The sequence below is a fragment of the Salvelinus fontinalis genome, chromosome 6, assembly GCF_029448725.1.
Source record: "Salvelinus fontinalis isolate EN_2023a chromosome 6, ASM2944872v1, whole genome shotgun sequence".
NCBI classification, from domain to species: domain Eukaryota; kingdom Metazoa; phylum Chordata; class Actinopteri; order Salmoniformes; family Salmonidae; genus Salvelinus; species Salvelinus fontinalis.
In genome coordinates this window covers 32271866-32289785 of record NC_074670.1, presented here as the reverse complement: position 1 = coordinate 32289785, position 17920 = coordinate 32271866, and the positions used below count along the sequence as shown (strand labels likewise).

The following is a 17920-nucleotide window of genomic DNA, read 5'->3' as shown; positions in this document are numbered from 1 at the left end:
GAAAAACGGGAGAATGAACTTGCGCTTAATATTTCCGAGTAAATTCCTCAGTATTCTCTCTCTGTAGTTGTCCAGCTGTACCACGACCTTTTCATGGGCAAAGAGGGAAAAGCGGGATGTCTTAAACCGTGACTCATAGAGAGAGAGGAGGAAAACCGAGAAGAAAATTAGGAGGATGCAGAGAAAGAGGATGGAGAGAGAAGAGAGGCAAGCAGCAGATGTGTCCTACCTCTCGTTCAGGGGCTCTGACTGAGTCTGGAGTGAGAGAGAGCAGGAGGGACGTTCCAGTGACTTTCAGCATGTTTAGAACATGCGTGTGACAAGTAGGCTAACTGACGATCCAATCTCAACCCCATCTCTGTTTAGTCATGGGATTAAATTAAAGAACACGGCATCCAATTTCACACCTGGCTTACTCCAACGTAGCACTCCTCCAGCACAGTGTGACAGTCACCCACAGGACAACCTCGCGCCTCTCTTCCCTTCCCACATGTTTGTCAGTATTAGTAAACGGGGCGTGGAGAGAGAAAACCATGTCAGATTTCCAACGGAATGGAAGTTCATTTGCTTAGTGGGATTAGCGATATTGGGTTGAAGTAGTGAGCCGATTTCTTTCCCCAGACACTTGAAAGAACAGAGACAATTTTGAGAGACAAATTTACTGATTACTGATTTCGATAAGCTATCTACTCTGAGTATATCTGGCTGATCCGTATAGGGGATATTTATTTCACAGAGGATAATTACGTTACTCAGATATAGGAAGCAATTAAATGATAAACACCAGTAGGAATTTGGTGACCTCTAACCTCTAATAGCTGCTGTCTGTGTTATTTCCACATTTCACTGCATAAGGGCACCTTAAGTGGTACTGTGTAATTAGGTAGAGCAAAGTTGTCAATACTATTTAGAAGGTGTAAGATCTTCCCATGTGTTAGGTCTACAAAGCTGCTTTAAAATAGAATGTACAGATATTTCTTTAACGGATCTTTCAGGCAGCTACCGTAAAAGTTCTTTACCAGAATGATCATAATGATAACCCATACACAGATGGTTACTTACAGGTGTAAAATCTTAATTTGAGTCAATTTGCTACTGGAGGAAATCCTGCAGTAGCAAATTCTGCAGCAAAAGGAAATGTGCATTTTTTATGTGGATTGTGATGAATTGACATTTTAGCAGGGGTTGATACATTTTTCGTAAGGGAAAATCACGTTTGAACTTTCAAAATGGAAATGACTAACGTTTTAAATGTTTTAAATTTCCTGCAGGCTGATCAAATTAAAATCCTACACCTGTAGGGCTATGAAATACAACCAGATATCATGCAAAGGGTTGGATCTTAATTCCAACACATGGGGAAGAGAGAAGGCCGAGTTATCACCCTACTTGCATAATGCATGACATTTACATGAATACTAGAGTACAATCACATTTACATGCATTTTCTATTTGGAAGACACATTATCGTATTACTACTACATGATGAGAGAGAAAGAAGAGATGCCGTCAAACCTCAGACAGAAAGGTTGCATTGTCTCACATAATGGCCTCAATACTCCACAATCGAAGTAGACAGGACGTGGATGAACTCGGGCGTGTCAGACAGACAAAGGCCCACCAAACTTATCCTTATTAAAAGCTGATCACACTTCTATTAAGAGCTTTACCACAGGATATCCTGTCGCTCAGACGTGTTTGTGTGTATGCGTGTCATTAGGGACCTGAGGAACCTTCTGGTACCATGTCCGATTAATGGCCACACAATGACAAGGTGGTACAAAGGCTGCTGGGACAGATCACAGTCTGATGGACCCGGAAAGAACCATTCTGACAGGTGGGTTCATACACACCGACAGGTGGGAAATGCACATAACATGCACTGCTAGTCAGGAAGCCTATGGCAGGCCTTTTCCACCTACAGTGCAACCATATGCAACACAACAAAGATGATTAAATAATGGTAGCCAGGGGATCCGCATCCGGCATGCCTCTAAAATGTTCACGAGCGAAAGATACCTTCCACAATGAGAGCATCCTCTTCTATGAGCGATTAGCATGAATGAAAACTCTTTGACCTAGAGGTCGACTAAGACCCACAGACAATTGTGTGTCCATGACTGCAGACCATTTGACTGTTTTTGATAAAGACTGTAAGACCTTCACGGGCAGCTCCCCAGTAACCTGTGAGGGCATATGGGGCGTTTTAGCCTGGGGCCGCAAAACACCACTCACCAAACATGTTCCCAATGTGGCCATTCCTGGTCAGGGGCCGTAGCTCGTTCTTTCCCCAGGCAAAGCTCTTGTAGTTGTCCCAGGCAAACTTCATCATCTGAAACACAAAAACAGGTGACGGGGTTAAGAACACAGGTCAGTCACTAAACTGATGGCAAACCACCTGATTTACAACAACAGCCTTAATTAAACTGGAATGGTGGCCTGCAGCAATGTCAATTATGGATTATTGATTTGCTGTGGATTTAACACAGGCATGCAATTATCACACATAAACCACACAGCTAAACAATGCCATTGACAATACACCCAAGTACCCCGGTCAAATCAAATTAAAAACAAGGTGCAACGCCATTCTCATTCCAAAAACCTTCCAAGATCTCCTCAATTGAAATAAAAAACTCCCAATCACAGCCCGGATGTGATTCAGCCTGGATTCAAACCAGGGACTGTAGTGACGCCTCTTGCACTGAGATGCAGTGCCTTAGACCACTGCGCCACTCCGGAGCCCAACTTAATCATTATGGCTGGAAGAGCCCATGCTTGATCGATCATATCACTGCCTCGAGCGACACGTTTATAATTAGTTCGGTAGAATCTGAAGGGGAAGTTAGTTGACGTTCATCAAACGAATGCATAAATTCACGACTAGGCAGACACTGACAGCAGCCGAGGCAGTGTCTCAGGCAGCGTTCTTGTTTGTTCTCGCTTCTCTAGGAGGCGATGAACTTAAGAGAATTTATTTGTTAATACGTACATTTTGTTTTGATGTCGAGTAAAGGCTATGCAAGTCTGTGCTCTGTGTGGCTGTGGCTGAGCTTGTAACTTTCCTGGACTTTCTGGCAACTGTGATGCAGACCTCAGGTACAATCACCTGGATGTCTGTCATAGCTTTTTTTCTGCAGTCAAATATAGTGTACTATCAACGAGGATAAGAATATTAATAGCATATGATCTTCTGAATATGAATCAATCATAAAAACACAAAAGGAACACTTAAGCCCACTGATATACATGTAAATATTGAAACAAAGGCAGAATTCCTACTTCCTGTAAATCTCCCACCGAGGTAATTAGCTAACCACCACACCACCCCAGCATGTCAGAATTTGATGTGGTTGACTGACACACCAGGAATAGTTTTTTTCAGGGGCGCAGTAGTAATATGATGTGATTTCTATCATTAATACTGCATGAGCCTGTGGTGGTCTCCAGAGGTTAATTGAGAGCAGGCAGCATCCATCTTAGCCCAAGACACACATGCAACTTAATATACTGAACAAAAATATAAACGCAACATGTAAAACGTTGGTGCCATGTTTCATGAGCTGAAATAAAAGATCCCAGAAATGTTCATGTGCACAAAAAGCTTATTTCTCTCAAATTGTGTACACATTAGTCTATGAGAGAGTGTTCTCACATATAACAGCCGAAGAGAGGGAATACATGTTCTTCAGATCTGAAAGCTCTAGCAACTGATGAAAAAAGGGGTCAAGGTTCAAGAAAGGTTGAGAGCCGAGCTGGTGCTACCTGGGCTGGTGAGTTATGGCAGCTCAGCTCGGCTTGCATCAGTGAAGGTCGGGTTTTCAGTGACCACGAGAGCAGAGTGAACAGTAGAAACAGGCAGAAACAACAACATCCTGCCTTGTGGCCTAATGCAGGTTTACACAACACTTTCACAAACACACACGCTTGCTCACCCATCCACACACACATAGGGAGGCAACAGTTACCACAGCTGCACACTCACTGTCATTGTTGAGCCTTTGCAGAATAGTCGTCCCAGCCAATTTGAGCGGGCATCGTTTCAAAAGAAGCTTTCTCGCCTAGAGATATGCCAATATTAACACCAATAATTTATGCAGGACCGCATCCAGGGAAAGTAAAGAACTAGCTTGAGACATGATTTGGGGATTAGCATCAAGGATATTGATGGTGCAAATTTGTTTGTATGGCAATAACTCCAGCCAGGGCCAGAAAGACAAGCATAGTTTACAATATCAGACAAAATCATTTTCCTCAGAGCAAAGGATTCAGGTTTCAGATGAAATACACTTTTTAAAATAAAACGCTAGTCTTGCTCCACTCCCCAGGGATAGAAAGTATAATGGAAAAAATGACTTTGACATAAATGCTGGGGTTTTGTAAACATTTGAACTCCGTGTTCACTTTATCTGGACTGGGGAAGCTCTGAAGTTAAAGCACAAAATAACTGAGTGTTGTGAGATTGCAGAATGCAATCTGTACAGAATGAGAAACGAAAGCAGGAAATAACCCGGGAATAATGCAAACTTGCCAGAAGCTGTGGTTTCTGATATAATATCAATTTTAATATTCAGGTCCAGTGGCATAGTAATCTACACAGAAATGGTCAAATACATAGAATAATAGATAACATGCTCAGATAATTTCTCAAAAGTAGTTTGGTGCTGAATCCTCGTAGTAAATATATTTCTATGTAACGCAGCAAGATTAGAGAGCGTTCTGCTTGTTTACTCGAACGTACAGCCATCACTCAAAGCCTCTTCCCTAACTCCTACTCCCCACTGTTTCCCCAGTGGCTCTAGCAGCCAGCTGGATGTGATGCTCCACACAAACTGTAGATACAACATGCATAGAGATAATTATTGATGTCTCTACACCAGTGGGGAGGAGGAGGACACAGGCCTGTATAATTATATCCCCTGACAATGTTGTGATCAGTAGGGCGCCGTGAGATGACTAGGGTCAGAGACCGCCAGGATCACAGGCCTAACATGCCACGATCATCATCAGCCGCACACACATACACACACCTAATCGCACACACAATCAGAGACCACACCAATCGATAGCACCCACTATAGCCCTAGCACGCTTCCACCCAGACAACCTTTCTAGGAGAGCAAATGGATGGGGGCAAACTGTTGCCAGAGGTAAATACGCTAGACATTCAGCGCCAGTCGCAACTGCTCTTTGGCTCATTAATTGGCTGGTTCTTGGGGAAAGCAGTTCAATAGCAGCCAGTGATTAAAATGAATCACACATTTATCAGAATGTAATTTGCCAATTCCATTCCCTGAGGTCGGAAGTCAATTCTTTCCAACCTGACTCTCGAGGATTTTCGCACGACAACACTCGACATGAAAAACAAGATGGCTTAGAGCGCTTCAGTGAATATGCTTACACCAAACAGCTTTATCAAAATCTCCTGGGAAAGATGCAATATCACCGGTTTTCCGCGTAGCAAATACAACAACATGATGAGCAAAGAAAATCATTACAGAGACATTTGTTTTCCTTCCATTAATGAGAAAACTCACTGTCTGATCATTTGACGAAAGGTGCTGTAAGACTTTAGGTTTTCTCATCAAAACCAGCTGTAAATAAGCAGCAGCTGTAGATAAGCAGCAAATACCACAAAAACACCATGGACATGCCAAGCCTGGTATGGGGTCCATTTTAGGATACCCTCAGCCTCAAGCAGTGTTGACAATTGACACAAAAAGGGGTGAGGCTTGAGGCTGAGGGTGGCCTAAAATGGATACCGTACTCGAGGTCACAACTACCCTCTCTTCTGTAAAGGGTTAACCTGTTGGGGATGGGGGCGCTGTTTAGACTATTTATGCTAATGTGGCTAATTTTTTAAACGGCTTCCCACAAAATCCTTGATCGTACAATATGCATATTATTATTATTATTGGATAGAAAACAGTCTATAGTTTCTATAGGAGTTGAAATTTTGTCTCTAAGTGGAACAGAGCCCATTCTACAGCAATTTCCCTGACATGGAGTCAGATTTGAGAAACGTTGGCCACTTTTCTGAAGTCATTTAAACGGGCACTGTCGTTGCTATGACTATACGGACACTTCTTACGTCTTCCCCTGGATGCCTTTACGTGATGACGATTCCAACGGGCTCGATTGCTCGTTCACAGGCCCTACAAATGAAAAAAACCTTTAGCTAGCAAGTCTTTTCTTGCTGCGTAACGCGCGTGGAAGACACCGACCCTCTCCTGTTCCAAGCGTTAGTTTAGCCTGTTATATTTCTCCGGTCATCTTTTCACTCGTTATAGGAGTTACAAACATCACAAAGTAGTTAATTTAAAGCGTTTTATAGCAATTTATATCCGTTTAGTGCGATTTTGGGACATTTATTTTTGCAACGATGTGAAAAGTTGGGAACGCTTTTCAGTTCATCCCGAACGTAGTTGACATTTCCACATGGCAAGAGGACAGCTTTCCACCAAAAGACGATTTCTCCCAAGAAAGGATCCTTTGCCCAAGATACTGATGGAAGAACAGCTCAAGGTAGGACATTTTTATTATGATAAATCGTGTTTCTGTCGAAACATTTTAGTGGCTTAGGACGCCATGTTTTTTGACGTAGCTTCGCTTGGCGCAAACTGTATTGAAAAGTAAGGATAAATTAAAAAATGTAATAACGCAATTGTATTAAGAATTAAATTGTCTATCAATCCCTGTCCACCCTATATTTTTTAGTCACGTTTATGAGTATTTATGTATAAGAGTAGATCACTGTCTAAGTGGCGCAAGGACGTTTTCTTTACCAGCTTGTCTACATTTCACATTGTCTAACCATGATTTTGGTGGCTAAATATAAACATTTTCGATCAAACTGTATATGCATGTTGTAATGTGATGTTACAGGAGTGTCATCGGAAGAATTCTGAGAAGGTTAGTGAAAAAATTAATATCTTTTGGCGATGTTGACTTTTATCGCTCACTTTGGCTAGAATCAATGCTGGGCTGCTAATTGCTATGTGCTAAGCTAATATAACGATTTATTGTGTTTTCGCTGTAAGACACTTAGAAAATCTGAAATATTGTCTGTATTCACAGGATCTGTGTCTTTCGATTCGTGTATGCTGTGTATTTTTACGAAATGTTTGATGATTAGTAGTTAGGTAAACACGTTGCTCATTGTAATTATTCTAGTCCATTTGTGATGGTGGGTGCAATTGTAAACTATGCCATCTACCTGAAATATGCACTTTTTTCTAACAAAACCTATCCCATACCATAAATATGTTATCAGACTGTCATCTAATGAGTTTTTTTGTTGGTTAGAGGCTATAAATATCTTAGTTTAGCCGAATTGGTGATGGCTACTGGTGTTGGTGGACAAATAAAAGATGGTGGAATATGCTAATGTGTTTTTAGGTAATAGATGTACATCTTTACATATTGTGTCTTCCCTGTAAAACATTTTAAAAATCGGAAATGTTGACTGGATTCATAAGATCTGTGTCTTTCATTAGCTGTATTGGACTTTAATGTGTGAAAGTTAAATATTTTAAAAAAATATTTTTTTTGAATTTCGCGGCACTGGTTTTTCAGTGGGGGGGGGGGGGGAGTGCCGCTAGCGGCACGCTGATCCTAGACAGGTTAAAAGAGCAGAATATTGACCAGCAGGAAATACAATGAGCCCCTAGTGTGTAAACCACTACCCCTGGAGCAGATGAAAATAAGGGGCAGCCATTAATAACTGTCTGGTCCTCTTCAGCCTATCAGCTCAGCACGGTTTCTCAGCAGGGCACACACACTGGCCTGTCTTTACTCAGCTCTGGACAGACAGCATGGTATGCTGGGAAGAACTAGGGCTTCTAGAGCAAGGCACACGTAGAGAAGGTGACAACAGGACCTTTAACCCTATGGTTTTTCCTGAACTAAGGCTGGGCAATAGATTGAACTGGCACCGAATGTCCTTAAGGCAAAAATGATATGGTGTCCATATTAGGACAGCCTCAGTCCCAAAGACCATATACACTTTCTCTTCAATTTGTTCCAGTACACACCAATCAACAGTTTGCTGCAGAGACAACATTTCGAGAGCTTGTGACTATAAGGTTCCATCTGCAAAAAGCTGTTTCTGAGATAATTGGCTTTAAAGTCCCGAACCCTCATTGGTTTGAATAGTGTCTTTAGAGTACTACACTCAACAAAAAAAGAAACATACCCTTTTCAGGACCCTGACTTTTAAAGATAATTCGAAAAATCCAAATAACTTCACAGATCTTCATTGTAAAGGGTTTAAACACTGTTTCCCATGCTTGTTCAATGAGCCATAAACAATTAATGAACATGCACCTCTGGAACGGTCGTTAACCTTTTGCCAATAGGTGGCGCAATTAGCATTTTTTATTTCTGGGTGTCACCAAATTAAACTGCCTCGTGCTCAATTCTTGATTGTACAATATGCATATTATTAATTCTATTGGATACAAAACACTTTCTAGTTTCTATAGCCGTTGGAATTTTGTCTGTGGGTGACCCAGAACTCTTTCTACAGCGAAATCCATGACAGGTACTGCGATGGTCTGAGAGCGAAGCTCTGATTTCAGATCAGTTTTGAAAGTCTGTGAATATCCTATGGAACGACATGAACTGCACCCGCCTTCCCCTGGATGTCAGTAACCAATGAGAAGTGGAATGGGCTTGCTACGTAGCTCTCAGAGGTTATAAAAGGCCAAGGAGCGAGAGGAGCCTTCCTTTCGAAGCTGAACATTGCGCGAAGTGGACCTCAGGATGCCATTTTCAAACGCTCAATTTTAAACGTTAGATGTATCCATCTGTAATTTAATTAGACATAGGTGTTAGAAGCATCATAACGAAGCTATTTGAAACCGAGTTATATCAGATTATGCGAGTATATTGCTATTTTTCGGAATTTCAACAGTATTGCGCCTTGAGGATTTGGACACGTTGGTGCAAAATAGCTATGGCTAGCTAGTGTTAGCTGCTATATCAGAAGTTGAATGCAACGTTTTACAACCAAGCAACGATTCTTTTGGACAAAGAACCACCATGGCAAGATTCTGATGGAAGCTCGTCGAAAAGTAAGAGCTATTTATGATGTTATTCCGTTTTTATGTGGAAAAATGTAAACTCAATAATGGTGAATAGTGACGCCGTTATTGCGTCACTAGTCTGGCTGTAACGCACACTGTATGTCTAGTAACGTTAATTTTAAAAATCTAACTCTGCGGTTGCATTAATAACTAATACATCTTTCATTTCATGTCCAACCTGTATTTTTTTAGTCAAGTTTATGAATAGTTTTTGATAAAAATATTTGTATTTTCAAAATGGCGCCGGCCAGATTGCTTGAGTAGTTGAACACTATTTCCATTGTGTAAGCACGATTTGTGCCGCTAAATATGCACATTTTCGATCAAAGTCTATATGGATTGTGTAATATGATGTTACAGGAGTGTCATCTGAAGAATTCTGAGAAGGTTAGTGAAAAAATTAATATATTTTGGCGATGTTGAGTTATCGCTCTCTTTGGCTAGAATCAATGCTCTGGTAACGTTTGCATATGTGGTATGCTAATATAACGATTCATTGTGTTTTCGCCCTAAAACACTTAGAAAATCTGAAATGTTGTCTGAATTCACAAGATCTGTGTCTTTCCATTGCTATGTGCTGTGTATTTTTAAGAAATGTTTTATGATGAGTAAATTGGTAATACACGTTGCTGTCTGTAGTAATTCTAAGGGGCTTTGGTGAGATTTGTGATGCTGGCTGCAATGGCAAACTATGATTTATACCTGAAATATGCACATTTTTCTAACAAAACCTATCCTATACCATAAATATGTTATCAGACTGTCATCTGATGAGGTTTTTTCTTGGTTAGTGGCTATCAATATCTTAGTTTAGCCGAATTGGTGATAGCTACTGGTGTTGAGAAAAAATGGTGGACAAAGAAAAAGGGTGTCTTTTGCTAACATGGTTAGCTAATAGATTTACATATTTTGTCTTCCCTGTAAAACATTTTAAAAATCTGAAACGGTGACTTTATTCACAAGATCTGTATCTTTCATTTGGTGTCTTGGACTTGTGATTTAATGATATTTAGATGCTACTATTTAAATGTGACGCTATGCTAGTGATGCTAATCAGTGTGGGGGGGGTGGGGGGTGATCCCGGATCCGCGTTTCTGAGGCGGTAAAAGTTAAGACACTAATAGCTTACAGACGGTAGGCAATTAAGGTCACAGTTATGAAAACATAGGACACTAGGACTCTGAAAAACACCAAAAGAAAGATGTCCAGGGTCCCTGCTCATCTGCCTAAACGTGCCTTAGGCATGCTGGAAGGAGGCATGAGGACTGCAGATGTGGCCAGAGCAATAAATTGCTATGTCTGTACTGTGAGACGCCTAAGACAGCGTTACAGGGAGACAGGACGGACAGCTGATCGTCCTCGCAGTGGCAGACCACGTGTAACAACATGTGCACTGGATCGGTACATCCGAACATCACACCTGCGGGACAGGTACAGGATGGCAACAACAACTGCCCGAGTTACACCAGGAACGCACAATCCCTCCATCAGTGCTCAGACTGTCCGCAATAGGCTGAGAGAGGCTGGACTGAGGGCTTGTAGGCCTGTTGTAAGGCAGGTCCTCATCAGACATCACCGGCAACAACGTTGCCTATGGGCACAAACCCACCGCCGCTGGACCAGACAGGACTGGCAAAAAGTGCTCTTCACTGACAAGTCGCGGTTTTGTCTCACCAGGGGTCGGATTCGCATTTATCGTCGAAGGAATGAGCGTTACACCGAGGCCTGTACTCTGGAGCGGGATCGATTTGGAGGTGGAGGGTCCGTCATTGTCTAGGGCGGTGTGTCACAGCATCATCGGACTGAGCTTGTTGTCATTGCAGGCAATCTCAACGCTGTGTGTTAACAGGGAAGACATCCTCCTCCCTCATGTGGTACCCTTCCTGCAGACTCATCCTGACATGACCCTCCAGCATGACAATGCCACCAGCCATACTGCTCGTTCGGTGCGTGATTTCCTGCAAGACAGGAATGTCAGTGTTCTGCCATGGCCAGCGAAGAGCCCGGATCTCAATCCCATTGAGCACGTCTGGGACCTGTTGGATCGGAGGGTGAGGGCTAGGGCCATTCCCCCCAGAAATGTCCGGGAACTTGCAGGTGCCTTGGTGGAAGAGTGGGGTAACATCTCACAGCAAGAACTGGCAAATCTGGTGCAGTCCATGAGGAGATGCACTGCATTACTTAATGCAGCTGGTGGCCACACCAGATGCTGACTGTTACTTTTGACTTTGACCCCCCCTTTTGTTCAGGTACACATTATTCAATTTCTGTTAGTCACATGTCTGTGGAACTTGTTCAGTTTATGTCTCAGTTGTTGAATGTTTTTATGTTCATACAAATATTCACACATGTCAAGTTTGCTGAAAATAAACGCAGTTGACAGTGAGAGGACGTTTCTTTTTCTCCTGGGTTTATTTAGGTAGAGAACTTTGAACAGATCAAGGTTACGTCAATAACTCAATTGCCGATATAACCTTATAGTCCCAAGCTCTCGATTTGCTTAATCACCTATTTGCACAAACAAAAACTGTCAAGGTACGGACACTCACACATTATTGTTAAAAGTGGGGCATATGTGCAGTCTCCTAGGTGATTCATACCTTATCCTTATTATGAATTATTACTCATCACGGCACCAAAAAACTGCTAGCAGAAAAACAAGCTTGAACGTTTGTATTGAGAGAGCCTGTAAGGTCATGTACTATACGGAGAGGATTGAGAGACTGGGGGTCATTAATATAGACCAAGTCTGTTGTGTTAGAATGGATACGCAACAGTAGCTCTGAACAAACCCTGTGTACCCCTGTAGCAGGGATTTAACACACAGCTTAGCAGCAAACATCAGTCTTTTTTACTGGATCTAGTATAGAATGTTGCTATATATAGTAAGCCATACATTATCCGATTTTGGATAATGTATCCGAACGTATTCATTCCTAATGCTTTACTCAAAATACTCACATACATCCCATTACATAAAAAGAGATTAGGACAACCGTATCAAGCATATTTCGGCTAAAGAGAGCTTTTATTGTTGATTGGAGAAGCAGTGCGTCACGTTGGAAATGTATCAGCTGCATTGAACGTCGTTTTTAGAAACCCAAGTGGTGCTTCCAGTGTGGATCGGATCACTGAGATGTTGCATAACAAACACGCTATCGAAAACATGGCATCGGCAGCTGGGCAGGGACCAACGTGGACAGTCGGCCACCCAGAAGAGGTAGAGAGAAAGCCCGGGCTTCGACCCGGTGCAGCGCTTTGTAGCCTTTTCCGGATGCCTAATTATGACGGTCCTCGTCACAATGATATTTAATCGATACCTTCCCTGGTTATGTGAGACCCTTCAAAGTGCCTGGTATTAAATTAGAAATCCCTCTGCATCGCAAAGAGTGAAAGAGGGCACACTTTTGACAGGCATTCAGGACACAACTACAGAGAGTTAGCATGTATGGAACGGTGGAGATGGAGGGAGGGCAAAATAAATTAGCAGGATACCACTTCTTTGGCAGAGGGTAAGACTGTAGGAAAGGAAGGAAAACGTACAGTGCGGTACACCCGTCAGTATTCGTCAGCCTGAAAGCTGTATGCTGAGAGAGAGAGAGAGAGAGAGAGAGAGAGAGAGAGAGAGAGAGAGAGAGAGAGAGAGAGAGAGAGAGAGAGAGAGAGAGAGAGAGAGAGAGAGAGAGAGAGAGAGAGAGAGAGAGAGAGAGAGAGAGAGAGAGAGAGAGAGGATGGAGAGAGAGAGAGAGGAACGGCCATCCAGAAGTCAGTGAGGGGAGAGGAGTTTTTTTTAGAGAGCAGAAGGTACTGTACACCCGTGTAAACACCCTTGCTATTGCAGACAGAAAGACAGGAATATTATATGACAGAAAGCTTTCCAGATCCCTCTTTTGAAGGTTATCGACACCTTAATGGCACTGCATACGTAAGAGAATAAGGGTACAGTGGGTTAACCACTTCCACCGTGCAAGCTAAAATAGCTCCCACCTCACCTCCATGCAGTTACAATTGTGTATTGCTTCAAGGAGGGGTTTTGCCTCCACTATTAAGCCCAATATCCGAGGTGAACATTATAGTGAAGCGTAAACCCAACCTGCACTGCTCTCCTGTCTACACCATACCTTCCTCAAAACCATTCTGCCCAGCAACAGGGTTAGACTTGTCTGATATGAAAAGCAACGGTCTGTGAATGGCCAAGGTCTGAGAGCTCGAGCCTGTGCAGTCCATGTACAAGTACATACGGTCCAGAATGCTCAGTCGGTTGGAGCCTGTTGCTGGAGGAGACATCAAGGTTGTCCGTTACATTTCCACTTCACATACGTTGTAATAATACCTGCTGTGTGGTAATAAGTCGTTGAATGAGATACATGTACGTGAGATGAACACGTCGTAGTGGTAGTAGGAGTAACAAGTGGGTTCTCAGGGGATGAATAAAGGAATGAATAAGTGCTAGCCTGTTCCACCCTGACACACACACACACACGACAGCGTCAGTCAGACAATCATCTATCCAACGTCTTAATCCTCCATCTCCTACAAAGCGGTCAATTGAACCATCATCCGCTCTTCCTCCAAGTTACAACGGTACGGTTCCCATCCCATCTCATTTGGACACCCACTGCTCCCAGCGGGAATGCTGCATTATTAAAAATAAAAAAATAAACGGAGATGAGAAAAATCCCCAGACGTATCAATTCCCACTCTGACATGTTTACAATTCTCTATGTCGGGCTTCTAGCCATACATCCTCATTTGGAGGGAAAATGCGAGAAAGGGGGAAAAAAACAGTGCACGTGCATTATCGGAAGTTTGAAATAGATTAACAAAAGTGTGTGGAATATGGAGATTCATTGTGTTTCTCCGCATGCACGCACGCACGCACGCACGCACGCACGCACGCACGCACACACACACACACACACACACACACACACACACACACACACACACACACACACAGACAGATAGACAGACAGACAGACAGACAGACAGACAGACAGACAGACAGACAGACAGACAGACAGACAGACAGACAGACAGACAGCAATCCCTCACAGCGCATTGTGCAAGGCAACCATTTAGAAGTCACTTCCTTTAATCACACTCAAGTGCTGAACAGACAGTATTCAAACCCTGACAAGGCCGTGCACAATGAGAGGGACTCTGATCTCGGAAGACTCCAATGCCAAGCTACCCTGACTTCAGCAGTATCCGTCTCTCTCTGTCTGTCTGTGTATCTTTCTTTCTTTTAATCTGGCTGATTCTCTGTTTGGTTCTCCATGGTTTTATCTCTCTCTCTCTCTCATTGTGTCTCTCTTTCTCTCTATCTAATATTATCTGTTCCTCCCTCTCTCTGGTTCTCTCTCTCTAATAACTTACTTTGAGCTGGAAGATCCCTTCCTCCAAACCCCTACAACACATTGTGAGTGACAAGGAAACTGCATTCAAGATGATGTATCTAAACATTACACTTCTACTAAGAGAGGGATTGTAATAAAACAGAACAAGGAGTAAGCCAGGGGCCTCCTCTGAGTTCCAGCACAGATGGCGTGTTAACCTCTATCTCCACGGGGCCCTCGGGAGCCGAACTGTCCCACTGGGCCTAAAGAGTACCATTAAGAATGTTAGAGCTAGCCCTACAGCGTATGAGACTGAGCACACACACCCACACACTCACTCACTCACACATACTGAACACACACACAGGGCAATACCCCCTCCATTGATCAGACAGACAGACAGACAGACAGACAGACAGACAGACAGACAGACAGACAGACAGACAGACAGACAGACAGACAGACAGACAGACAGACAGACAGACAGACAGACAGACAGAGAGAGAGAGAGAGAGAGAGAGAGAGAGAGAGAGAGAGAGAGAGAGAGAGAGAGAGAGAGAGAGAGAGAGAGAGAGACCACAGCTACCAGTGGAGGCTCCTCAAAGAAGGAAGGGGAGGACCATCCTCCTCAGTGAATTTTATTTTTAAAAAGTTATCCTTTTTAGATAAAAGTATACTAAATGTATTCACGTCACAAAATAATTGATTAAAACACACTGTTTTGCAAAGGTCTACAATAGCCTCAAAAGCACTCTGTAGGGTAGCACCATGGTGTAGTCGGAGGACAGTTAGCTTCCGCCCTCCTCTTGGTACATTGACTTCAATACAAAACCTAGGAGGCTCTTGGTTCTCACCCCCTTCCATAGACTTACACAGTTATTAGGACAACTTCCTGGGGACGTCCTCCAACCTATCAGAGATCTTGCAGCATAAACTGACATGTTGTCTACCCAATCAAAGGATCAGAGAATGAATCTAGTACTGAAAGCATAAGCTGTATCTAGCTAGCACTGCAGTGCATCAAATATGGTGAGTAGTTGACTCAAAGAGAGAGAAAGACAATTGTTGAACAGTTTTCAACAAATTAATTTCTACAAAAATGAAGGAGAAGCAAGCGAGAGAGAGATTTTTTTCACCTTCAGTTTCACTTGCTAGTTTAGCCTACTGAAACACCCAGCTCAAACAGAGGGATGCTATGTTAGCTAGCTGGCTATGATTATCCAACACAACACTGGAACTCTTCCAAGTCAAGGTTTTGGTTTTATTAATTTATTGCCACCGGGGCCTGCCAGTGTAACTGCTGACTGACTGTACACTGTAACGTTACTGCATGATTGTAGCGGGTTTACTAACACATTATTTATATTAGCTATGTTGACTAGGACGTTACTTTAGCTAATATGGGGACAGAGATGTAGGCTGTGTGTAGTGGTTATGACATGGTTTGGCTTGGAAAGGATTTTTCGCCTGGTCACATACAGCTGATGTGTTGTGCATTGAAGTCCACAAACGAAGGGAAAAGGTGAGAGGAGGAGAGTGCATAGAGGAGAGAAGGAATACTATGAAAGTGAACTGTGTTTACGTGTGATCAGGGGTGTATTCATTCCGCCGATTCTGTGGAAAAACGTTTCTTAAAGAGAAGCAAACGAAACAGCGATAAAAATGCCTAAATTTGTCCATAGAAACTCTTGTTTGCAACTGTCTGTCACCTCAAATGTTTATCTCGACATATGTGCACCTACGTATAAACTTTCATTCATAGGCTAGGTTGTAGCAACCTTATGATGGGAAAAGGGAAGATTTGAGTGTTTTTTAAATGTATTTTATTTCACCTTTATTTAACCAGGAACAAGTTCTCATTTACAACTGTAATCTGGCCAAGATAAAGCAAAGTAGTAGGACAAAAACAACAACACAGAGTTACATATAAACAAACGTACAGTCAAATACACAATAGAAAAGTCAATGTACAGTGTGCGCAAATGTAGAAGAGTAGGGAGATAAGGCAATAAATAGGCCATGGAGGCGAAATAATTACAATTTAGCATTAACACTGGAGTGATAGATGTGCAGATGATGATGTGCAAGTAGAGATACTGGGGTGCAAAAGAGCAAGAGGATAAATAACAATATTGTAACGCCGTTCCTCCTCCTCTTCATCCGAAAAGGAGGAGTAGTGATTCGACCAAAATGCAGCGTGGTTATGTGACATAATGATTTATTAAAACAAGACGAAGACGAAACGAAAAACACTTGATAAACTACAAAACAAATAAACGATGTAGACAGACCTGGACACGAACTTACATATAACTTGAAGAACGCATGAACAGGAAACAGACTACATACAAAACGAACGAACGAACGATACCGAAACAGTCCCGTGTGGCGTAACATACAGACACTGACACAGGAGACAACCACCCACAAACAAACAGTGTGAAAACACCTACCTTAATATGACTCTCAATCAGAGGAAATGAAAACCACCTGCCTCTAATTGAGAGCCATGTCAGGTCACCCTTATACAAACATAGAAACATATAACATAGACTACCCACCCAAACTCACGCCCTGACCGTCAAACACATACAAAATAACAGAAAACCGGTCAGGAACGTGACAAATATGGGGATGAGGTAGTTGGCTGTGCTATTTACAGATTGGCTGTGTACAGGTACAGTGATCGGTAAGCTGCTCTGACAGCTGATGCTTAAAGTTAGAGAGGGAGATATAAGACTCCAGCTTCAGTGATTTTTGCAATTCATTCCAGTCTTTGGCAACAGAGAACTGGAAGGAAAGGCGGCCAAAGGACGTGTTGGCTATGGGGATGACGAGTGAAATATACCTGCTGGAGCGCGTGCTACGGGTGGGTGTTGCTATGGTGGCCAGTGAGTTGAGATAAGGCGGGGGTTTACCTAGCAAAGACTTATAGATGACCTGGAGCCAGTGGGTTTGGCGACAAATATGTAGCGAGGGCCAGCCAACGAGAGCGTACAGGTCTCAGTGGTGGGTAGTATATGGGGCTTTGGTGACAAAACGGATGGCACTGTGATGATAGACTACATCCAGTTTGCTGAGTAGAGTGTTGGAGGCTATTTTGTAAATGACATCGCCGAAGTCAAGGATCGGTAGGATAGTCAGTTTTACGAGGGTTTGTTTGGCAGCATGAGTGAAGGAAGCTTTGTTGCGAAATAGGAAGCCGATTCAAGATTTAATTTTGTATTGGAGATGCTTAATGTGAGTCTGGAAGGAGAGTTTACAGTCTAACCAGACACCTAGGTATTTGTAGTTGTCCACATATTCCACATATTCATAAGTCGAAACCGTCCAGAGTAGTGATGCTAGTCGGGCGGACGTGTGCGGGCAACAATCGGTTGTAGAGCATGAATTTAGTTTTACTCGCATTTAAAAGTATCATGTAGTAGCCTAAACCTATCGATGTTACATTGAACTGGGTGAATGGAATTTGAATGACAGTCATCCAACATGCTG

The 17920-nt window shown here is 42.7% G+C and overlaps 1 protein-coding gene across 1 annotated transcript in view; it reads right to left on the bottom strand.

Moving 5' to 3' along the window:
• Positions 1-2353, bottom strand: part of LOC129857694 (mannosyl-oligosaccharide 1,2-alpha-mannosidase IC-like) — a 121144-nt gene extending 118791 nt beyond the window's left edge. Inside the window, exon 1 of the mRNA XM_055926189.1 lies at positions 2236-2353. Within this exon, the coding sequence (XP_055782164.1) occupies positions 2236-2332 (97 nt within the window). The 5' untranslated portion in view covers positions 2333-2353. The remainder of the gene's footprint in view (positions 1-2235) is intronic.
• Positions 2354-17920: the final 15567 nt, after the last annotated feature.